The following is a 22,685-nucleotide window of genomic DNA, read 5'->3' as shown; positions in this document are numbered from 1 at the left end:
CTGGTTTTCATGCCTTATATACCTTTCTGCTTTCTGCCCTCACTTCCTGGGATTAAAGGCGTGAGTCACCATGCCTGGCTGTTTCCAGTGTGGCTTTAAACTCAGAGAACCAAAAGGATCTCTGCCTCCCAAGTGATAGGACTAAAGGCGTGTGTGCCACCATTTTCTGGCCTCTGTATCTAGTGGCTGTCTGTTCTCTGGCCCCAGATAAGTTTATTAGGGTACACAATATTTTGGGGAACACAGTACTAAGAACGTGAAATGCTCTAAAATATAAAACTTTTTGAGCACTAACATGACACCCTTGAGGAAATCCCATGACATGGGGCTGAAGAGATAGCTCATTATTTTAGAACACTGGATGCTCTTACAGAGGATTTGGCTTTGTTCCCAGCACCCACATCAGGTGGCTCACAACTGCCTGTAACTCAGGCCCAGGGGGTATGACACCTCTTCTGGCCTCCCCTGGAACAGCACTCACATGCACATACCCATACAGACATAATTTTAAAAATGATAAAAATAAGTCTTTAAAAACAAAATTTTGCAACACAAAAGTGTGTTTTACATACAATATTGTGTGAAGTTATCATCATAAGATGCACAGGAACCATGAATGAACTTCGTGTTTAGACCTGGGTTCCCCCCAAGACATGTCTTTACACATATGCAAATATCCCAGAATTAGAGAAAATAATAAAATCCGGAATCTAAAACACTTCCAGTTCCAGGCATTTTGGATAAGAGATTCTCATCCTAGACAGTCAGTGCAGAAAGCCTGAATAGTACATACACACACACACACACACACACACACACACACACACACACACACTTATGCAGTTATCAACAATGTCATTGATCTTCCATGGATAAAGACTTTTAACATTTACCCATGTTGTACTGTATGTGTACACACACACACACACACACACACACACACACACACATACATATCTACGTAAATGTCTTGAACTCCTGATCTTCCTGCACTGGGCTTACAGACATGCATCACCATGTGCAGTTTAACATTATACATCTCATATATTTTGTGTGCGTGTGTGTTCATAAGTGTTCACATATGTGTATGCAGGTACACATTCACATTCAGGTGCACACACACACATTTGTGCATGTGTGTGTATGTATGGGTGCAGGTGTGTGTTCCTGTGCGTGCATACAGGTGTATGAGACCAGAGAACAACTTCAGCTTTCCTGCCTCAGGTGCCATCCTGAGAGAGCATCTCTTGCTGGACTATGATCTCCTAGGAGCTTGGCTATTTGGTCAGAAGGTCCTAGGGGTCCACCTGTCACCACTGTCCACAGCCCTGGGGTTACAAGAATGGCTCGCCACCCCATCATTATATGTAATCATACTTCGTGTGTGTATGTGTGGGGAGATACATATCTACAATGTCCCTGAAGAGACAGAGGCCGAGGGTAACCGGAGCAGCTGTCTCCTTCCACTTTTGCATGGGTTAAACTCAGGTGTCATGCTTGGACAGCAGGCGCCTTCACCCACCTAGCCCTCTGGCCAGCCCCATCCATTTTTCCTGTTTCCGTGGGTTCAGGGAATCAGACTCAAGTCTTCACATTTGCAACAGAAGCGCTGTACCAGCCAGTTTGGGGATTCCTTTCCTTCTGTGTTTGAGGCTACTCCAGGCACAGGCTTCCATGGGTTAACGGATGGAGCCGCGTCCCATCTATCCCAAGAAAACAAACCACCTGGTTACCCAAAGTGCTCGCTGCCACTCTGTATCTGTAATGTCGTCAAACTGGAAACAACCCCCATTCCCTCCCCCCTCCACCCCCAAGCCTATGCAGAGTAAAATAAGCCGTGAATGTCCTTCTGACACTGTTCAAAAGATTGCACTGAAATTCTCCACTGAGAAGGAACAATGTCCTGCACAGTGTCTGACCAAAAGCCTCTAGCAGAACAGAGCCATCATGCGTGTGTCTGCGAGCGGGGGCGTTTGTGTCTCCTGGAGACTATTTAACTAAATACGAACAGCTGCTGTCTAGGGGCGGCATTGGGAGATTTACATTTTTGCGTTAGGTTTATTTCTTTCTGGAATATCATGTCTCTTCCTCTTTGCAGGGAGCAGAGAGGACTTTGTAATGGGGGTTGGGTGGCCAACCAGAGCCGTTTCGATTGATTGACTTATTTGACAGTGTCATACATCTACTGATCATATTCGCCTCCCCCTCCCCCATTCAACTGTCTCCCCCCACACACTACACATATCCCCCTCCCAACTTTATTTCTCCCTCTTATTTAATGACCTCTGAGACCTATCAGTGTTTCCTGTGTGTGCACGGATGTGAGGCCATCCAGTAGGAGAATGGGCAAACCGCCGGGAGAGCCACTTTGGTTTTGTGCCTTGGAGTCCCCCCACCCCCACCAAGAATTTGGCTCCTCCCCACAGCAAGGCTCTGTGTACTCATGTGTTGCAGACTCCGACAGCCAGTGCAGCCCCACACGGCACAGCCTCAGCCTGTCTGAGGGAGAGGAGCAGATGGACCGTCTACAGCACGTGGAGCTGGTGAGGACCACGCCTATGTCCCACTGGAAGGCTGGCACAGTGCAGGCCTGGCTGGAGGTGGTGATGGCCATGCCCATGTACGTCAAGGCCTGTGCAGAGAATGTCAAGAGCGGCAAGGTAGGCAGCTCGGGCCCTGGGGGATGCACTGGACCTTCCCATGAGTGCTATCTCCTCCCAGGAATGACTGTCTCCATTCTATCCTGGGGACAAGAGGAGATACAGTCTAGAAACTGGCCAACTTATTGCAGGCCCAGGTCACCGGTAAACCAGTCTTCCTAGCAAGGAACACAGCCCTTTGTAGTCAAGCCACCTTGCCCTTAAAATGGGACCAACCTCTCCTTAGCTGGCAGAAGAGGGACAGGGCTGGACTGGGGGGTTCTTAGCCTAGGTGGTGGTCCCACCCATCTTGGTCCAAACAGTATCCCACCCAATGGTCCATAAGAGTAGCTAAGCCCAGGACCTCCAGGAGCCCAGCAGGGGGTGACAGAAAGGCACAGCCAGGCATCAGGAGAGAGATGAAGCAAGATGGTCCCACGGGAGTTGGGACTCCACATTAGACATCCCACAGCTCCTAGAAACAGGCTTTTGTTTATTTATTTGTGGTTTTTTGAGATACGGTTTCTCTGTGTAGCCCTGGCTGTCCTGGAACACACTCTGTAGACCAGGCTGGCCTCAAACTCAGAGCTCTACCTGCTTCTGCCTCCCCACCTGGGGTTCCGGGGGCCACGGCCAGGCCCCCTTACTCCTTGCTCCACCTCTCAACTTCGGGCACTAAGTCTGCCTCTTGAAAGCAGGTGCTTCTCAGCCTGAGCGACGAGGACCTGGAGCTGGGCCTGGGTGTGTGCAGCAGCTTGCACAGACGCAAGCTCCGCTTGGCGATCGAGGACTACCGTGACGCCGAAGCTGGCCGCAGGTGAGCCTCTGAGACCTGGAAAGGCAAGGACTTTCTAAGCTGAGCCTCCCTGTCACCCAGGCAAGCAGGGCACTGGGTCACACCACGTTTCAGGATACTGGGTGTAGCAAAGATGGCCAAGGTGTGCCCTGCCACCAAAGAGAAATGGACACACAGGAGGGGCACGTGTGCCCTGAACATTGGTGACATACCTCCACCCCAGGGCAGGAGTCAGGAGAGTGGCTGGCTCCCAGCACTCTTCCGCCTGCCCAGCTGGCGGGGCCCAGGCCACACACAGCCAACAGGTCTGCCTCACCTACTCAAAGCTCAGGTCTATCCATCCCAGAGTGAAGGAATGAAGCAGGGGGGAAGACAGAGGTAGACGGAGGAGACGAAGGGGCTGGATAGCCTCGTGGAAGTCTCTTACAGAGGAGCAGAGACCTCTTACAGAGGTCCAGGCCTCCCTTAGCGGATGTACCTGATGGTGGCTGGCAGCCCTTCCCTCCAGGCTGTCCGTGCTGGAGCACCCCTCCCATTCCACCCTCACCCCCATACCACCCCTACCCAGCCCCACTCCTTCCCTCTGTCTCTCTTGACTTCCTGGGGTTCCACCTTTTGAACAACTCTTATGCAAAGGGAAGAAGCCCCCCTCCCCCCAACACCCGGTCCCTGGAGCTCAGAGTGGGGAGGGGCCAGTTTTGTAAACCTGACACGGTCTGTTTTGCATAATTATCTCCTTCGCTGGTTTCCCTTCGTTTCTGTACAGTTAATTAATCAAACCCGATGGTGTGTGCTACTAACTGCAGAAGATGCTTTGTGGATTAACAGCAAGAGAGAGAGAGAGAGAGAGAGAGAGAGAGAGAGAGACAGACAGACAGACAGACAGACAGACAGACACAGACAGAGACAGAGAGAGACAGAGACAGAGAGAGACAGAGACAGAGAGACAGAGACAGGACAGAGAGACAGAGAGACAGAGACAGACAGAGAGACAGAGACAGAGAGAAGGGGCTGAGGAGTGCACACAATCCTATGTGGCAGGAGAGGGGCCCTGGTGCCATGCCAAGGTGGCAAGGATTACTGAGAAAGGGTCAGAAAGCTGGCAGCTCAGAGCCAGCAGCAGAGCTGTCAGGCTAGGAGGGAAGGGCTGACGGGGTGGTGCGGGAGGCACCTTCGACCCTGCTGGGTCCTCCCTCCCGAGAACTCCAGCTGCACCTTCCCAGCCACCTCCGGACCACTTCCTTTCTCTAGACCCCAAAGTCCCTGCACATCAACCATCCTGACCACTGGAGCTAGAAACCCCCTCCCGCTCACACCATGCCCCACATCCTAGAGGTTTCCTCCACGCTGCCTACGTTCCTCAAGCACGTGCGGCTGCTGGCTTCAGCTCTCAGAAGTCCCCGCTACTGCCTAAGTGTCCACCACTGTCCCCAAAGCATGGCTCTTCCCGTCAGCTTGGGTTGCCATAACAAAATGCTACCAACTGGGTGGCATAAACAACAGACAGCTATTTCTCCCAGCCCTGAAAACTACAAGTCTAGGGGAGCAAGGTCCAGGGGGGCCAGGCTCCAGCAGGGGTACCCCCTGGTTATACATGGCAGCAGTATCATTTACCACCAGTGACGCCAGGTAACCCTAACGCCTCCCATGGCCCCACTTCAGACGCCATCACATAGAAATGTGGATGTAGGGACAAACACTGGTCCCCTCAGGAGCTCAGAAAGGTGTGGTTCAAAAGCACAGCCATGTGTGCAGGCGAGAGTTAAAGCAGGATCATCCCAAGGAACAAGGGGTCCCCACATTAGACAGCCCAGGCCCCATGAAGAGAGCCCTTACTGTGAGATTCCTATGCCAGGTCGCTCTGCCTTCTCTGGGATTCAGTTTCCTTCCCTGTGAAGTAAAGAGGGAAGATTTAACCAGAAGTTAAGGACTGGAACCCTTTTAGGAATCCAGTACAGGCTGATCCTTCCCCAGATGAGCTGTACAAGGCTACATCTTTGCGTCTGGAGCCCTCTGACTCAGCCACAGAACTTTTAAAAGCTCGTGGACTCTGGGGTCAGAGACCCAGGGTGGGTTTCTCAAACTCGGTCAACTGTGATAATGGACGTGGCCACTCCGGGCCCAACACCGCCCCCCCTTGCCAAACCGTCACTTGTCTCTTTACAAATACAATTCCACTCACCCGTTCCATCCATGCTTCAGACATAATTACCCTCCTCTTAGAGATAAAGAATCAAGTGCAGACAGATAACATGAAAAAGTCGCACACACACCCAGAGCTGGCTGTAAGGACATCGTCTTCCCACCCTCCTGTGTTACCAGTGTGGTAGAAACACTGTCACCTCCTATTGTTGGCTGTGGAGCTGGGCTTAGGGATTCCTGTTCTCCAACCCCTTCAGTCCCCACCACTCCATGCGGCAAGTGTGGCTATCTCCATTTTTACAGAGGAAACTGAGTCTTGGGGTTGCATGCTCCCAAACCCAGAACAGTCTCCCAATATAACCAGATGGTCTCTCCATGACATGCCTGTCATCAGACCACGGGGTCCGGCCTAGCTCCACCTGAGGAAGAGGTACGGACAACTGTTAATGAAACAGCAACTGGGTTCCTTTGGAAGCCAGACTTGAGTCCCTAGGTCAGCTCTGAGCAGCAGCCGGGCAAGCATGACTGAGCTTCAGTGCAGAGGCGTTTTGAAGGTCTGATGCACGTTCTTTGGGAGCTTGTAGAGGGACACTGCTGGGTACAAGTCAGCCACGGCTGAGGAGGTCAGGCCAGGTGTGCCTCCTGGCCACCAACCCCAACATTGTGGCACCATTGACTTCAGAAGGATGGGGGGCGGGGCACTCTTGCCTTATTCCCGTCAGTGACAACCCTGCCAGGAGCCTCCAATTCAGAGCCATGACGGCCATGAGGGCTGGGGCTGGGCAAGGGCCCTCTGTGCCAAAGTAGGCCAGCCCTGGAGGGCGAACAAGCTCTGCACTGGAACCATCATCCCAGAAGGAAGATTATCTTGGGCTGGAATGTTCTGGTGTAGGAGCCACATCAGGGCAGAGTGGAACCCAGTCCCACCCCTGGCTTTGAACAGTTAGTTATGAGACATTCCAGGCAGCATTCACTCTGCAGGGGGGGCCAAGGGAGCTGGCCTGGGCCTCGCCAGGACGGTCTAGTGAGGGAGTTGGCCTACAAGCTGTAGTTAACCCCAACATGCCAGGTACACATGGGGATCTGCGACCTTTGGCAAGAGAAAGGATCCTGGTCCTGGGGGGAGTTCCTGAAAGGTGTCTGGGAGACTAGACAGCCCAGTGGAGCCTGGAGGAGATGATAAAGAGGGAATGGTGGGCAGCAGGCCTGGAGACAGAGGACAAGGTTCTGCTTGGGGAAACAGCGAAGCAGTTCCAGGAGGTTGGGCAGAGGGAGGGAGAGGGAGCCAGGACCCATGCAGACATCCTGCCAACAAGTAGTTAGTGAGTGTCTGCCAATCAGCCCCACACCCACTGTGTCAGAGAACACGGCCCTGGTCCTGACCACCACTCCTGTACCCTAAGTTAGGGACGAGGGGCAATAAACCAGTGGATAAATCCCTTTGTACTTAAATGCACCGGGCATTGAGTGCTTTGAGGGCAGTAACCAGAACGGCAGGATTGAAGGCGGGGACAATCTTAGATGGAAGACAGCCCCTGGGGACGGAGGAGAGAGCCCTGTCAGCACCTTGAGTGCAGGCTCAGAAGATGCTCATCAGGTGTTGGGTAAAAGGACAGGAAAGCATCTGAAATAGGAACAGCATTGGGCATGCCAGCTCTCTCCAGCTGCCCCAGAGAAGGGCAGCATCCCTTTGTAAGCCAACTGTGTTCCCCTCCACTGAGTGTTCCCCTCGTGTTTGCTCCTGGCTCCCACCTAGACAACGTTGTGCTCCCACCAGCCAGCACTAGGTCATTTTTCAAGTTCCTCTGCAGGTATGTTGTGAGGACCTCATTCCTTCTGTGAGGCTGCCACCGTGTGGCAGTCAGAGGAATGACATCTAGAGACCCGCCTTGCCAGGCGTTTCCCTATCCTTCAGCAAAGCCTTTCTGCAGAACGCACACCAGGCAGCTCACAACCAGTACCTCCAATTCCAGACAAGTAGACACCCTCTGGCCTCCAAGGACACCTACACACACATGGTGTGCATGAGCTTACACAGGCACACCCACACATACACCTAAAATAGTGAATAAAGCTTTTAAAGCTTTGTGTGTGTGTGTGTGTGTGTGTGTGTGTGTGTGTGTGTGTGTGTACCTACAATGTGCATGTTTCTGAGGTCCTGCGCAAGTCTGAGGTGTGACAGCAAGGTAGTGACAGCATCCCGGGGATAGGGAGATCTGGGTTTCTCTGACTCAGAGATGAGCCAATGGGGGAAGGGCTGAGCCACAGCCCTGTCTTGGGACAGAAGACCTGGAACACTATGTGTGGATCCAAGAAGACTTCTCATCCTCCTTCAAACAGGAAAGGGCACCAGAGGATAACAGACAGGTGGACAAGAAGGGGGGTGGTCATCCTGGGACTTTGAGGAGTCCTGCAGATCCCTAGGGAAAGAGGGTGGGTCAAAGCATGGATGGGTCCCCCTGAGGGACACTTTCTGTAGGTAACCCTTCTCCTGACACCACCCCTTTCAGTTTTAGTCTGAATGTGGTCCAGGGGTATTCATTTTGTTCCTGTGAACCTCTGCTGCTCTTTAGTTCTGTCTGTCTCTCTGCCTTGCTCTCTCCCTCCCTACCCACCTCTGCCTGAATGTGTGTCTGTCTGTCTGTCTTAGTCGCTCTTTCTGTGTGTGTCTGAATCTCTGTCTCTGTCTCAGTCTCTCTCTCTCCACGTCTCTGATCACTCCATTCTTTTCTTTTCTTTCCTCTATCTCTCTACTCCATCCCTTTCCCCGCTGATCTCTGGCTTTCCTGTCTACTCCCTGTCCTGTCTTTTGTCCCCTCTCCCCATCTCTGGCACCATTTCCACCTGCCCCTGCCTCTGACACTTTCCCCACCCCCACTTCTCTCTGGCTGTGTCTCCTCAGTCTGTCCAAAGCTGCCGACCTAGACCATCACTGGGTGGCCAAGGCTTGGCTGAATGACATCGGCCTGTCCCAGTATTCCCAGGCCTTCCAGAACCACCTGGTCGATGGGAGGATGCTGAACTCCCTGATGAAGCGGGACCTAGAGAAGCACCTGAACGTCTCCAAGAAGTTCCACCAAGTCAGCATCTTGCTGGGGATCGAGCTGCTGTACCAAGTGAACTTCAGCAGGGAGGTGAGGATTATAAGGGGTGGGGCGGGGGCAGGACTCTCCCACAACCCATCTCCACATCCAATTTCTGTCCAACCATTCACCCATCCACACACTGATCCATCCATCCATTCACTTATTCATCCATCAATCTACCCACCCAATCATTCACTCATCTATCCACCCATTCACATATCCACCCATCTGTTTACCCATCCATCCCTCTATCCACCTGCCCACCCATTGCCCATCTACACCCCCATCTATCTACCTACCCACTGTCCATCCATCCAACCCTTCACCCACCCACCCACCCATATACTTAACCCACAGTCAATCTACTCCCCATCTATCCACCTATCCACTTTCCATCCCACTAACCCTCATCCATCCATCCACCCATATACACATCCCTTCATCCATCCATTCACCCATCCCTTCATCCAACATCTCTTGCTCTCTCCCCCTTCTAGCAACTCCTTTCTTGAGGGGACTGAGGGAACCCTCAACCTCAGAATCCATTGCTCCTCAGGGAGAACCACTGAAGTCCATGGTAACAACCCTGAGGAGGACACTCAGGGCTCTCTGAAAGCTCTGAGAAACACCTTCTTGGGGATCAGGAGAGTCTGAGGTTGTGGAATTAAACAAAGATTAAAAAATCAGCAACTGATGATCAAGGAAGACAATACAGCAGAGAGAACCATGGTGACCAAGGCCCAGAGTCCAGCTCTGTAGCAGCAGGAGAACAGAATGAGTGCCAGTGGGCTTGGGACGGGGGATGGGACCAGAACCCTGACTGTTGTGGCAGTTCTGATGCCCCTTGATTCTGAACTCTGCTAAGCCAGAGAGCACAGGACCCCAGCCTCAGTCCCCTCCAAGTCCCCTGGGGAAAGTCACTGAGAGGCTGGTCCTCAGGGTTGGGTCCTTGTGGTTGACTTTATCTAGAGCCATGTCAGAGCCTAAGTAGCTCGGTGTTGAGAGAGGAACACAGAGAAGGCCGTTAGCCTTGTGGTCCTGTCACCCACAGCATGGCTGGGCAGAAGGAGAAGATGGGGGCCAGGCCTTGGCCTCTAGGAGCCCCAGTGTGATGAAGAGGGTAGACACGGGGTGTTCTGACAGTGACATGGAGCAGGACTCACTGAGATAGGGAAAGTGAAGAGGACTTTGGGCCGGAAGTCCTAGAGAGGGGGTCTTAGCTGCTGTTCTGTTGCTGTGAAGAGACACCATGATGGAGGCAACTTATAAAAGAAATCATTTCGCTGGGGGCTCGCTCACAGCTTCAGAGGGTGAGTCCATTTCCCACAGCAGGAAGCGTGGTAGCAGGTGGGTGAGCATGGTGCTGCAGCAGCTCAGAGCTCACACCTGATCACAAGCAGAGGCAGAGAAAGAGAGACTGGGAATGCACCTCAAAGCTCACTCTCAGTGACACACCTTCTCCAATAAAGTCCCAAGTCCTAATCCTTCCTAAACACTTCCACCAATGGGAACCAGAGATTCAAATACATGAGCCTACGGGGGGGGGGAGGGGCATTCTTTTTAAACTGCCACAGAGGGCATGCCTCTGGAGCTCTTGGCCTGGGAATCAGTCCCCTAGAACGACTTGTGAAAACGACAGAAAGCTGAGTCATCCTCAGGACCCCAATGATGGTATTTTAAACCAGGATGTACAGACCCAAGAACCTCCCTGCCATAGGCAGGGTCTCCACAAATGTCCATCACTGTTCCTATCACTGGGACAGAGCTGCCACAGGCCTGGGGGACATTGAGCAGACAGACTGTGGGTCTCTATCCAGCCCACACACCTGATCCCCTGCATCCTGGGAAGCAGCTCCTTCTGTTTCTCACAACATGGATGGTGTGGCTCAGGCAGCTGTGGGTGGCCCTCATCACACTTGCCCTCCGAGGTCCCCACTAATACACATGGAACGTCCTTCTGCATGTGACCTCCGTGTGTCCCTCATCCCCTCAACTGACTCCCTGTTCCCCATCTCCCAGGTCCTCCAGGAGCGCCGAGCCCGCTGCGAAACACAGAACACAGACCCTGTGGTCTGGACCAACCAGCGGGTGCTCAAGTGGGTGCGCGATATCGACCTGAAGGTGAGGGGCGATGGTGGTGGAGGCAGGGGGCTGATTCTCCAGCCTGTGCAAATGACATGCAAATCAATGTCCACTTTGATGTAAGGTAGGGGGCACCATCACTCAGCCTGACAAGGTCACACTTTCTGTCACTGGAGGAGTCCTCAGTGCTACACAAGGGCCCCTGTTGAGTGCTCTCATCACTGGACAGTTCTTCGCAATACTTTTTCCATAACCATCGATGGCTCCTGCCAGGGTCCAGCCAGTGTCAGTGACATAAGACCCCTATGTTTACAGCTCTGAGGATAAGGAACAGGTCCCCTTCACTCTCAAATCAGTTGACCCCCATAGGTGAAACCCTTGTAGTTGGGGTCATATCTCTGCTTGTCACAGTTGGTCCCCAAGACCACCCAGCCTCACGCTTCCGCCCTCAGGAGTATGCGGACAACCTGACCAACAGCGGTGTCCATGGTGCTGTGCTGGTGCTGGAGCCCACCTTCAATGCCGAGGCCATGGCCACCGCCCTAGGCATCCCCAGCGGGAAGCACATCCTCCGAAGACACTTGGCAGAGGAGATGAGCACTATCTTCCACCCGGCCAAGTGAGTGTGAAGGGCACAGGTGTGAGGTATGGGGCACAGACTGTGGGATGCGGGGCACAGGGTGAGGAAGCAAATGGTATTGTCACAGTCTTGGTCCTTGCCTGGCTGAGTGCCACCTGTCCTTGCATCAAGCTGGTCAGGAAGCTGAGGCTCTGAGAAGGTCAGATACTAGAAAGAGGAGTGTTGGGTCCTGAATGTGTGAGTTAATAAATACGCGCTGCTGGGACGTTTAGAATAGGGAGAGTGAGCAGTTGTGAGTGAGAAAGGCCGAGTGAGGTGTGACTTGAGCTGAGGACAATGTGCACTGATTTCATAGAACAAGGTGGCCATTCTGCCAGGTGTAGCCATGGAAACAAAGGTTTAGAGGCAGGATTTGACATATAAACCGTGCTTCTGGTCCAAGGGAGCAGAGCATGGCCACCCATCTATCCTGGATCCCCTGGATCAGAATGAACATACAGACAGCCCAGACCCTCTCTGTGGATGCTGCCCTTACAAGTGGTACTCGGGGGTCACACTAGGGTGTGGACCAGCACTTGTCCAGCGCTTACGGGGGACATATTTCATCCTAGCATCCTGTCACAGGTGGCAAACTAGTTCTAAGAGTCACTGCTTCCCAAGGCCACCCAGCAGCAACATCCTGTTTGGTCTTGTGTTATATGGATACTGTGAACTACATTTCTGTCCATGTGTCCAGCCAACCTTGTGTTCCCGGGAGAGGTCTCACTTGCTCAGAGTATCCAGTCCTTTCTGTTGTTCAATCTGATTGGTGGGGTGGGAGGTTTTTGTATTTATATTCATAAGGCTTACTGATCTATACAGGTTTGATTTGGTTTGGGCTTTGGATTTTTGTTGTTTGTTTCCTTTGAAGAAGAGTTGGAATTTATTAAAAGACTTTTTTTTTTTTTTGGTTTTGGTTTTGGTTTTTCGAGACAGGGTTTCTCTGTGTAGCTTTGCACCTTTCCTGGATCCTCTCTGTAGACCAGGCTGGCCTTGAACTCACAGAGATCTGCCTGGCTCTGCCTCCTAAGTGCTGGGATTAAAGGCATGCACCACCACCTCCTGGCTTAAAAGACTTTTTTTTAAGCATGAAGGTTAAGAGAATGAGAGGCACTTTGGAAGGAAATAAGACACACTCAAAGGGGGCTCAGTGGTTAAGAGCACTGTCTGCTCTTCTCAAGGACCTGGGTTCAATTTCCAGCACCACCTAGCAGTTCACAACTGTCTGTAAGTTCCAGGGGATCCAACACCCTCACACAGACATGCAGGGAAAACACCAATACACATAAAATAAAAATAAATAATACATAAAATAAAATACACACCCAACAGCAGGGATGCGGGCTTCTCAGGGGAGAGCCAGCTTGTTTTGTTTTGGGGGGATTTCAGGGGAGCAGGTTACTGTTGGTGACTTTGAGACAGGGTCTCATTATGTAACCCAAGCTGACCTTCAACTCACTATGTAGCCCAGGCTGGTCTAGAGTCATGCATCCTCCTGCCTCAACTTCCCCAAGTGCTGGAATTGCGGGTATGCACCACCATACCTGGCCTGTAGTCATCCTGCTTCTCAGGCCTTCTGTCTGGATTTTGGTGTTGGTGCAGTCCTGGCCTATCAGGGCGCAGAGGGAGGTGTTCCCTCTTCTTCTGTTTTTTGGGAAGGTTTGTAGGGCAGATGTCTGTCATTTGGGAAGCCATCTGTTTCTAGGCTTTCTTTGTGGGAAGGGTTGTGGTCACTAATTCAAGCTCTACTTGCTAGGGATTTATCTATATTTTATATTTCTTTTTTAAAGATGTATTATTTTTAATCGTGTGTGTGTGTGTGTGTGTGTGTGTCTGTGTGTGTGTGTCTGTGTCTGTGTCTGTGTCTGTGTGTGCAGTGTGTATGTAGGGATATGTGCATGTGAGTGCTGATACCAAGGGTGGGTGCTGGGACCCGAACTGCGGTCTTGGGAAGGACAATGCATACTTTTAACCACTAAGCCATCTCTGCAGCCCTAGACTTTCTAGACTTTCTATTTCTTCTTGAGTCAGGAGGGAAGGCTTTTCTTCTTAGAATCACCTCCCTTTCCCTAACCCCAAATTTTAACAGGCTTAAAATACTCGGAGCCGTGGAGGGACAACTTGGACCAGGCACCAGTAGACAATGGTGGGACTACTTAGAGCTTGACTATGGGGGGTAGCAGGTGTCTCTGAACTATCTAGGGTTCACCGGTGAGCACTAAGGAGGTCTAGAGGGAGAACGGAAGGGTGGCTCCTCATGATTGGCTGGGCTGCCAACTCCTTGGGAGCTGCAGGAACGTTGTGGGATTCCTGCCTCTGGGTCAGAAGAAGGAAGTGAGCTTGCTCCAGGGCTTGGGGGCCGATGGGCCAAGGACAGAGAGGCAGTGCGGCCTTCAACTGGAGCCCTGCAGCTTTCTGTCACCTCTGTCCATGATGCTGCCCCCGCCTATCACACTTGGCTTGTGAGACAAGGTCCCCGAGCTGGGATTCAGGAGGCTTTGCTGAGACCCTTCCATGAACCTTCAGTCAGCTGAGGAGACACAGAACCCCAAGAGTTCCTAAGGAGTTCAGAGACCACCTCAGTGGTCAAGAGAGCCCTCCACCAGAGGGCATAGTGAGATGCTTGAGAAGGGTCCTAGATTTGATATTACTGGGGCAGTTCTGCAGTGAGCCACACAGGGGAGGTCTCTGACCTCTGCCCTCCTTCCCTGTCACTGCCTTAGCTTTCAGAGAGGAGAAGCAGGGTGGGGGATGGTGGTGGTGACCCTTTGGCTCCTCCCAGGGTGGTCCTCCCACGGTGCAAATCTTGAGTGGGAAGATTCCAGCTGGAGAAACATTCCTGTCATTAAGATCAGTATCAGGGCTCCAACCTGGATAGCATCCCAGGCTGGGTGGACACAGTAGTCCTTCACAGTAATGTCAGAATATGTCATCATCGAGGTGCTGTCTCTTCTCTGCTTCATTTGTCCCCCAGTCTCTCTCTCTCTCTCTCTCTCTCTCTCTCTCTCTCTCTCTCTCTCTCTCTCTCTCTCTCCTCCCTCCTCCTCCCTCCCTCCCTCTCCCTCTCCCTCTCCCTCTCCCTCTCCCTCTCCCCGCCCCCTCACACACACACATTCACACTCCATGAGAAAGGATCATGGATGTTTGTTTTTAACCAGTTCTGGAGGTAGAACCCAGGGCCCTGCATATTCTAGACAAGCAAGCACTCTATTACTTAGCTGTATCCATGGCTATTTTATTTTATTTTATTTTATTTTATTTTATTTTATTTTATGAGTACCAGTGTTTTGCCTGTGTGTGTACACCATACGCATGCCTGGTGCCCACATGTGGTGCCCATGAAGGCCAGAAAAGGGCATCAGATCCCCTGGAACTGGAGTTATAAACAACTGTAAGCCACCATGTGGGTGCTGGAAATGGAACCCCAATCCTGTCTCTGAAAGAGCAGCCAGTGCTCCTAAGCAGTCGGAATGTGAACTGGGGACAGTGGCAGTGGGTTGACTCTCTTACAAGCTGACTAACTTACAACCTGTGAAATGTCCCAGCTCCACAGGCATCCGGGAGTCTGAGCGCTTTGGGACACCCCCTGGCAGGGCCTCCAGCATCACCAGAGCTGGGAAAGAGGACAGCAGCAGCAACAGCAAGTCCAGATCTGGCCGGGTAAGTCGCCTTCCTGTCCTGAGAACCAGGCATCCTCTCCTGGGTGGACCTAGGGTTCCTTTGTCACCTTTGAACTTGGAGCAGCCTCAGGTCACAGGTGCACGCAGGAGAGTATCCGGGCCCTTGCTTAAAACAATGACAAGTAGCCATACAAGGCAGAGTCTATGGAAGGGTGGCTACAGACTGTAGGATCCCCTCATCCTGGCCTCCTGAAGCAAATGGCCCCAGGGGTGCAGAACACCTCACACAGCTAGCTGCCCGGAGGGATCGGGGAGCCCTAGACTCTGAAAACCTCCGACTTAGGTTCTGAACTCCATAGCCAACAAGGAACCCCCGGCACACCCACTGGGGCAGCAGGGAACAGGGGCAGCTGGGCAGAGACCAAACAGAGCCTAGTATAATCAGCATCATGGTCGCCACACTCATGTCTTCCCCTTCACTTGGCGGCACCTGGACCTCAGTTGAGCATAGGAGTTGCAGTTCGGGAACAGCTTCCCACTGGCCTTTGAGGGCACTTTATCTATCCTGGACTGGCCGCCTTTGATCTGGCTTTGGCTTTATGGTGCTGGGAATCGACCCTAGGGCGTTGTGTGTGCTAGGCAAGCACTCCAGCACTGAACTACACCCCAACCAGCCTTCCTCGCTTTTATGTTTTATCTGCTCTTGTAAATATTTCTATTATATGTGTGTGCTTGTGCACAAACACATGAAACTCACCTGTACATGCCACAGCTTGCATGTAGAGGTCTGAGGACATCTTGCAGGGGTCAGTTCTCTTCTACCACCAATATGGGTGCCAGGGACTGAACTCAGACCATCAATCTTGGCATCAAAAGGATCATTAGCCCGAGTCACCCTTGGTAACTACTTGAATCTCTAGCTAGAAATTCAAACGTTGATTCCTCATGGAAATTCCCCAAATCCCTTCCATGTGTCTGGGCAGCAGGGATGGTACTAATAATGGAGGAGCCCAGAGAGGTCCAGGGAGATGCTGAAGGTCACGTAGTAATTAGATCGGAGATGCCTCGCCGCGCAGTTCTCATCTCTCTCTTCCTCTGTCCTTTGGTGTGTGTCTCTCTCCTCAGCTGCCTCTGGGGAAGATAGGAAGGGGCTTCAGCAGCAAAGAACCTGATTTTCACGATGACTATGGCTCTCTCGAGAATGAGGACTGTGCGGATGATGACCTCCAAGGCAGGCCTGAACAGTGTCGCTTGGAGGGATACAACAGCCTGGAGGTCACCAACGTGTAAGAGAGCCGTGTGACTCAACTCTGGAAGAGCAAAGGGAGGAATAGCCCAGTGGCCCGGGCTGCCCACCCCCAACTGTACAGAGAGACCTGGGGCTGAGGGCGGATGCGGTGCCAGGACAGAATTCCCAGAGACAGCCACCATTTCCAGTGGGCACCAAGGACAGAGAATGCCCACCTAGGTGTCTTGTTTCTCTGAAGACAGGCCCTGAGGACACATCACCCAGCCATGACCCAGCAGGTGGCCCCAGCGCTGTGGTTCAAGGAACTAGCCCAGTACTCCTGGCACTTTACGCTGAACTTCCAAGAAGGGGAAAAAGAGTGTCAGGGCTCCACCCTGCTGGGAGGAGCAGGAACCCAACCCCCCCCCCCCAAACCAGCCTTGGCAGAGCCAAGGGTATTGAGAACCAGTTGCAAAGCTAGCCGGCAGTGGCCAGGTGGTGAATGCCACCCTTCCGCCCACTGGGCAGAGGATGTAAACTCTCACCTGGTCACTCGCTCTGGAAGGATGCAAAATAGCATGGGTGTTCCTTCCACTTTGAGAGCACTACATCATGAGGTGGACATGTTGGGAGCAGGAGGGGATCTCTGCAGGGCAGAGGGGCCTGGCAGCAGCAGCCCCAAAGGATGCGGACATCCTGTCACCAGAATGAATGTGACTTCAAGAGTGTGTGTTTGTGTGTGTGTGGGGGGTGTTGCGGGTTACTGAGCTCTGTCCCAAACAGCCATTCCAAGCATGGGCACAAAAATGGGAGAGTGCCTGTCATTAACCCAACAAACCTCTGTCATGATGTCACCTGAGACAGATGTGCTCACCCATGACCTAAAAGAGGTGCAAATCTCTGGGTCGCTGGGTTGTCCAAGGAAGGAGCTCCCAGCCAGCCCCTTTCTTGATCGGCCACTATTTTGCTCCCAGTAGCCTCACCTCTCAGTGCCTCAGTGTCATACCTATAATACTTCCGGTTCCTCCCAGGGAAGCTGTGAGGATTAACATGCGCTAACCTTGGTCCCAGGCTTTGAACCTCTCAGGAAACAACTGGAAGGGATAGGGAGGCGTGCTTAGTCACTTTCATCCACATTTGCAGACACTGGACAAGTTCGCTCTGTCAATAGGCAAGGGGGTGGGGTACAGAATGTTTATATTGAAAGAGTCCCCAAGACCCCGGCGAGGCCTGGGAGGGCCACCACCACAGTCTGCAGTCCTGGGTGCAGCACCCAGGCCCAAGTCGAACTGAACAGAGACTTTCCCTACTGACACTAGGGAGACTGGAGCACAGCTGTGCGCGGTCACTCTGCACCAAGCCTCTCTGAGGACATTTGCACCAGGAGTCCAAGAAAGGTTCAGATTCCCAAAGCTGACAGCGGGGGCAGCCTGTGAGCCACCAAAGCCTTCCACAGTGACATAAAGAGTGTCCCCTTGTAGGAGGACCACACACAGCCCATGAACTTGAGAGTTGCTGGTCCCCGTGTTGAAGACATCTTCTCGTTAATGATCCCATGGGCACAGTCTTCCTCACAATCCAAATCCAGAGGTCTTGGGATCGGGAGGACCCTTTCTGTCTGCATGTCAGCCTCCGATGAACACACATCAGATGCCAGAATGTGCAGGGTGAACCTCTGGGGTATCTATAACCCAGCTTTGCTCAGGTCCTGCACCCAGAGTGTTTATAATATGCATTCCCACCCCTGGAATCCAGAAGCTACTGAGCCCATAGCCCAGCAAGGAGAAGGAAGCCCTCTTCTAACTGAGATCAACTGTCACTCTCAAACTGTGTCCCTAAAGGGTGACAGAGACTCTGGGCCCAGGAATATATCGACAACCTCTCTGGAAGAGTTGCCGGTTATGCTGGCTCCTTGGAGGGGAAGGTCTAGTTACACCCTCTTCCTAAGGGCAGGGAGTCCTATGGCATCAGAAGGCTCCTTCCCGGTGGACTCTGGGCTTCTGCCCCTGGTGCCTCTGCCAGTCTCCATCCACACCCAGCGGTCACTTCTAGCAGATTCTCTGTCTTGACTCTTCGATACAGAAGCTTGTCATGTGACTGCTAAATACAGAAGTGGAGAGAAGGGATTTCTCTTAAGCCTGGCCAGCATGGGGCACTTAGATCAAGAATACCCCCCCCCCCCCAAAAAAAATAACTGTGGTCATGAAGATGGGTGGGGTCTTGGCAGATGTGACTTTGGAGTTCACTGCAGGAGCCTGGGGGAGAGACAGCCCTGCTGGGACATGACACCCCTTCCCAGAAAGCCTCTTATTACAATGATGGATTCACAAGCTGTGGGGAAAGGTGCCTCCTGGGTGGTGGCAACTTCCAGGTCTCACTCTAGGAGAGGCCACCAGTGTGGATGGTGACAATGTCCCTGACCCAGGAAAGGTTTGTAAATGTAAAGCAAATGAGCCGTGAATGGCAGATTCCCACACCTTCCCCAAGGAATTCTAACACTGTAACAATAAATGCTCGGCCTGAGGCTACCCCTCTTTTCTTGTTGGCTTTCTCCTTTATTGTCCCAGCATCTTCTCAGAGAAGGGAGACTAGGAGCCCCTGAAACTGATGGGGGTGCTAATTAGAAAGGCTGAGGGTCTCAGAAGGGTTAGGAGTGTAGACGCTCTCACTACAGATGGGTAGGTCTGAGAGTCAACAGAGTTTCCAGGCAATGCTGTGGGTCCAGGGATCACACACAGGTGCCCAGGTCACAACAGACAGAGGGACCTTCCCAGCCAAGACCTTGTCATCATAGATGGGGCTAGACTGTGAGTTCTACCCAGGACTCTCAGTGGCCCTGACAGAAACCACCAGCCTAGCCCAGCTCATCCTGTCTGTGTCTTCCAGATGAGAGGCTTCTGGCTTGACACTAAGGTGGTGTGTGCCCTCTGAAGCAGGTGCTTAGGGGCAGGAGATGAAGAACTAGAAGATACAGGAGGTAGCCTGGTCACAAGCTTTACCTGCTGCCACCAGGCTCTGCTCCAGAGGACCTGGTGACCCTAAGCAAGTGCCCCAAGCGTCCTGTTTGTCTTCTGCTAATGTTTTGTTTGCTTTTGGGGTTAGGGTCTTGGTCTAGCCCAGGCTGACCTGATACTCATTCTATAGCCCAGGATAGCCTCTAAATTGACAACAATCCTATCTTAGCTATCTCAGTGCTGGGGTTACAGGCATGTGCTACCATACCTGGCATGTTTTTGTTCCGTTTTAATGAGATGGGTTTGCTGCAGAGTGTGGTGTGAGGTTGGTGCTCGGGACCTTTTACTGAATCAGACCATTTATGTACTCTGTCTGTGTCGGGCACTCGTGGGCTGATAGCTGCTTTGTCCTCTAAGCCTGTCATTTACAGAGCAATTGTCTTCTGGGTAGGAGGGGGGTGGGTCCAGCTTCCAGATTTGCCAATAAGGAAATCTCTTCTGCTCTGGGGAATTGGACTGTAAAGATCTAAGTGGCCAAGTGGTCCCAGACAGGGGCTGTGTGGCCCTGAGGGTAGAGCTCAGACCTGGAAAAAGTTAACATTGAGGTCTGAGCTCTCTTCATTAGGAATGGTCCCAAGTGGATGTATATAAACTACCACCTATGCCTCAGTTTTCCCAGCTGAGAAGTGCAGTCCCTACCAGACGAGATTACTGTGGGGATGAGATGGGCAGACCTACATATAGCTAGAACTTGGGCAGAAATAATTGCCCTTCCCCACAGAGACAAAAAATGAAGAAATCTGGGGTGTGGAGGGACACTAGAGACTCAGGTGGTGGAGTATTTTCTGGCCCAAGACATCGGCACAGCACGACTATCGAATTGGCATGGAGGGGTCCCCACATCCTCAGTTCTGTCCTGGGACCTCCGTGAACTGCCAGGACTTGAGGCTCGCTCCTCTCCCCTGGGGCCTGGCTGTCTTACTCCCGCCTGGAGGGGAAGGGATCTTCAGTCAAGAGAAAAGCTCCTGCCGTCACATCAGAACATCTCAGGGCTTCACGGAACAGCCAGTCCCCACATCGCAGGCTGCCACTGGAGAATTCAACCCAGCACGACAGAAATACGCAGAAAAACAACTGCATTCGTAACAAACATGTAGACCATTGCCTTGTCCACACTCCCTAAACAGTCTGATATTTAAGTTCTATCTGTGCAGCAAGTAGTGTTGACGGGTGTCAATCATCTACGGGTGATTTAAGGCCTTGGGAGGATGCCGGCAGGCAACGGGGAATTGCTGTTTCTGTTAAGGCCTCCCTCATTCTCGCAGCTGAGTAACCACAGTGGGTCCCAGGCACCCACCTCCATGCCTGGAAACTGAGGGAGGACTGGTCCCTAGTTTCACTCATCTTGAGAGCTGGGGAAAAAAACAGCAAAACACTGGCCCCACACCTGGTGGATCAGAAACCCTAGCCTGTCTAAGCCAGTGTGACCACCTCAAAACTTCCATAGAACTATCAGGAGACAAGCTACACCCACAGCCCAGGGCTGCCTCCTTCTGAGGCCTCTCTCCTTGGACAGTAGTTGACCACCTCCTCCCTGTGTTCTTCATGGCTATTCCTTTATATTCACATGTATGATAACACCATCTGTTTATAGACACACAGGTCACATTGCACTAGACACCCACCCACACACCAACATCCTCATTTTCACTTAATCTCCAAGTACTGTTACAGTCCTAGGTGCTGGGGTTAAGATACCAACACCTAGATTAGGAGGGATATGGTCCAGCCCATAACAGTTCCCCACAACTCACATTGGATTTCAGTCACTTGACTGAGGAACCCCAGATCAGTCTCCCATCATCTTCTGAGTTTAAACCCAAAGAAAAGGGGATTCCCACCCCTTCCTTCAACTCCTCCCAAGCAATTAATTATCTCCACACACCCATGCACACCCATGCACACCATGCACACCCTCAGTCTCCCCACTGCACAGCAAGATCTGCATCTACATTGTGGGTGACGTGGGAGAGGGAGCAGACAGACAACTCTGGATTCTCTTTCATAGAAACATGGATCAGAGTTTGCTATTCAAGATACCAAAGGCAGTAGTCAGATGTTCAGGAGTGGCCACCCTACATCTCCTCACTGCCCCCTCCAAGGGGCCTCCAGGATTTCCGTTTCCATAAAGAATTCAGAAGCAGGGACTGGGATCTCCATATGAAAATTGAAATGTGTATCTACAGGTCTCAGTTTCTGCTGCAATAGGAACAGGGTGGGTAACTCTAGGGCACAGCCAAGAGCTTGGCTTGCAGCTGCCCTGGGATGACCTTCTTAGGGTCACGGCAGCTTTCAATCCCAATGGGCACCACTAGATGGCGGGACACATCCCTTACCAGTCCTGACCCGTTGAGTTCACCTCAGGAGGTGCAGCACCTCCCCAGTACCCTCCAGAACTGCAGTCCAGCAAAATTCACCAAGGCTGGGCCCCCCGAAGTTCGTGCCTCTTACAGAAGACCCAGTGGATGGAATGTCTTTTGTTTCCCAACAGAAGGCAAGACGCTTATCTTTAGTAAGGCAGGCAAAATGTAGACTCTAGCTTCAGGGTGAATCAAGACCCAGGACCCCAAACCCCATCCCATTCTAGCAGAAGGTCTCATGGTGGGGGGCTGTGGACGGAGGAGTCATCAAGGCAGGCCAGTGAGATGGCTCAGCAGGTAAAGACACTTGCCTCCAAAGCGTGACTTGAGTTCAGTGTCCAGAACACATCTGGCGAAAGGAGTTGACACCCTCCTTCCCCTAAATGAACAAATGTTTTTAAGCAAGTCAGAGGACCCAAAGGAGAACAGTGGGAATGCAGCCCCAGCCTCAGGGCGTTTTCACAGAGTTGGGCAACACTTCCCATGTCCCCTGCAGCCACAGGGTCACTAACTCAGCATATGTGGCCACTGCTTCCCCTTGTCAACAGCTGGGGCCTGAGAAGCCAGGACACACCGGCCACAGCTGCTTTTAGCTCAGGTCACCTCCAACCTCTTCCTGAGTGCCAGGGCCTCTCGGTGCCCCCTTCTCCATCCTCTGCCCCCAAGCAGATGGCAAGTCCAGATCTGACTTGGTAGCCTTCTGGGTGAATCCCACAGAGCCCCACTGTGGTTCTCCGGTGTCCGTAGCGACAAGACAGCTGGATTTAATGTCCAGGACTCTGACCTTGGCCTTCGAGTCACAGGTGTGCTGAGACTGGCTACCTGCACTGTTGAGCAGGGGCCCATCTCACCACCTCTCCTCCATCCGGGGCATCTGTGGTCATGCTGGGAGCTTGTCTCTGAGGTCCACAATAAGAACTCGTGTTTATAAAGCAACTTACCATGAACTAGCATTGCAGTCTGAACTTCATGGACATCAGTTCAACCGACTGCCACCAACTCCATCTTACAGAGAAGGATGCCAAGGCCCCAAAGGGCTAAACAATTTACCTAAGGATCTGGACCCCGTCAGCACCCAACAAAGGTAGGGCTTAACCCC

At 52.3% G+C, this 22,685-nt stretch overlaps 1 protein-coding gene across 2 annotated transcripts in view; it reads left to right on the top strand.

Annotated features, from left to right (window-relative positions):
• Window positions 1–16,646, top strand: part of Kazn (kazrin, periplakin interacting protein) — a 392,507-nt gene extending 375,861 nt beyond the window's left edge. For both annotated transcript variants that reach the window (XM_028880664.2, XM_028880665.2), the window contains exons 9-15: window positions 2,455–2,660; window positions 3,338–3,456; window positions 8,480–8,711; window positions 10,683–10,784; window positions 11,198–11,364; window positions 14,910–15,024; window positions 16,110–16,646. In XM_028880664.2, coding sequence (XP_028736497.2) covers window positions 2,455–2,660; window positions 3,338–3,456; window positions 8,480–8,711; window positions 10,683–10,784; window positions 11,198–11,364; window positions 14,910–15,024; window positions 16,110–16,274 — 1,106 coding nt within the window. In that variant the 3' untranslated portion in view covers window positions 16,275–16,646. The remainder of the gene's footprint in view (window positions 1–2,454; window positions 2,661–3,337; window positions 3,457–8,479; window positions 8,712–10,682; window positions 10,785–11,197; window positions 11,365–14,909; window positions 15,025–16,109) is intronic.
• Window positions 16,647–22,685: the final 6,039 nt, after the last annotated feature.

The sequence above is a fragment of the Peromyscus leucopus genome, chromosome 2 (assembly GCF_004664715.2).
Source record: "Peromyscus leucopus breed LL Stock chromosome 2, UCI_PerLeu_2.1, whole genome shotgun sequence".
Taxonomy (NCBI): domain Eukaryota; kingdom Metazoa; phylum Chordata; class Mammalia; order Rodentia; family Cricetidae; genus Peromyscus; species Peromyscus leucopus.
The sequence above is the reverse complement of the archived record's forward strand: the minus strand, read 5'-3'. Positions and strand labels throughout refer to the sequence as shown.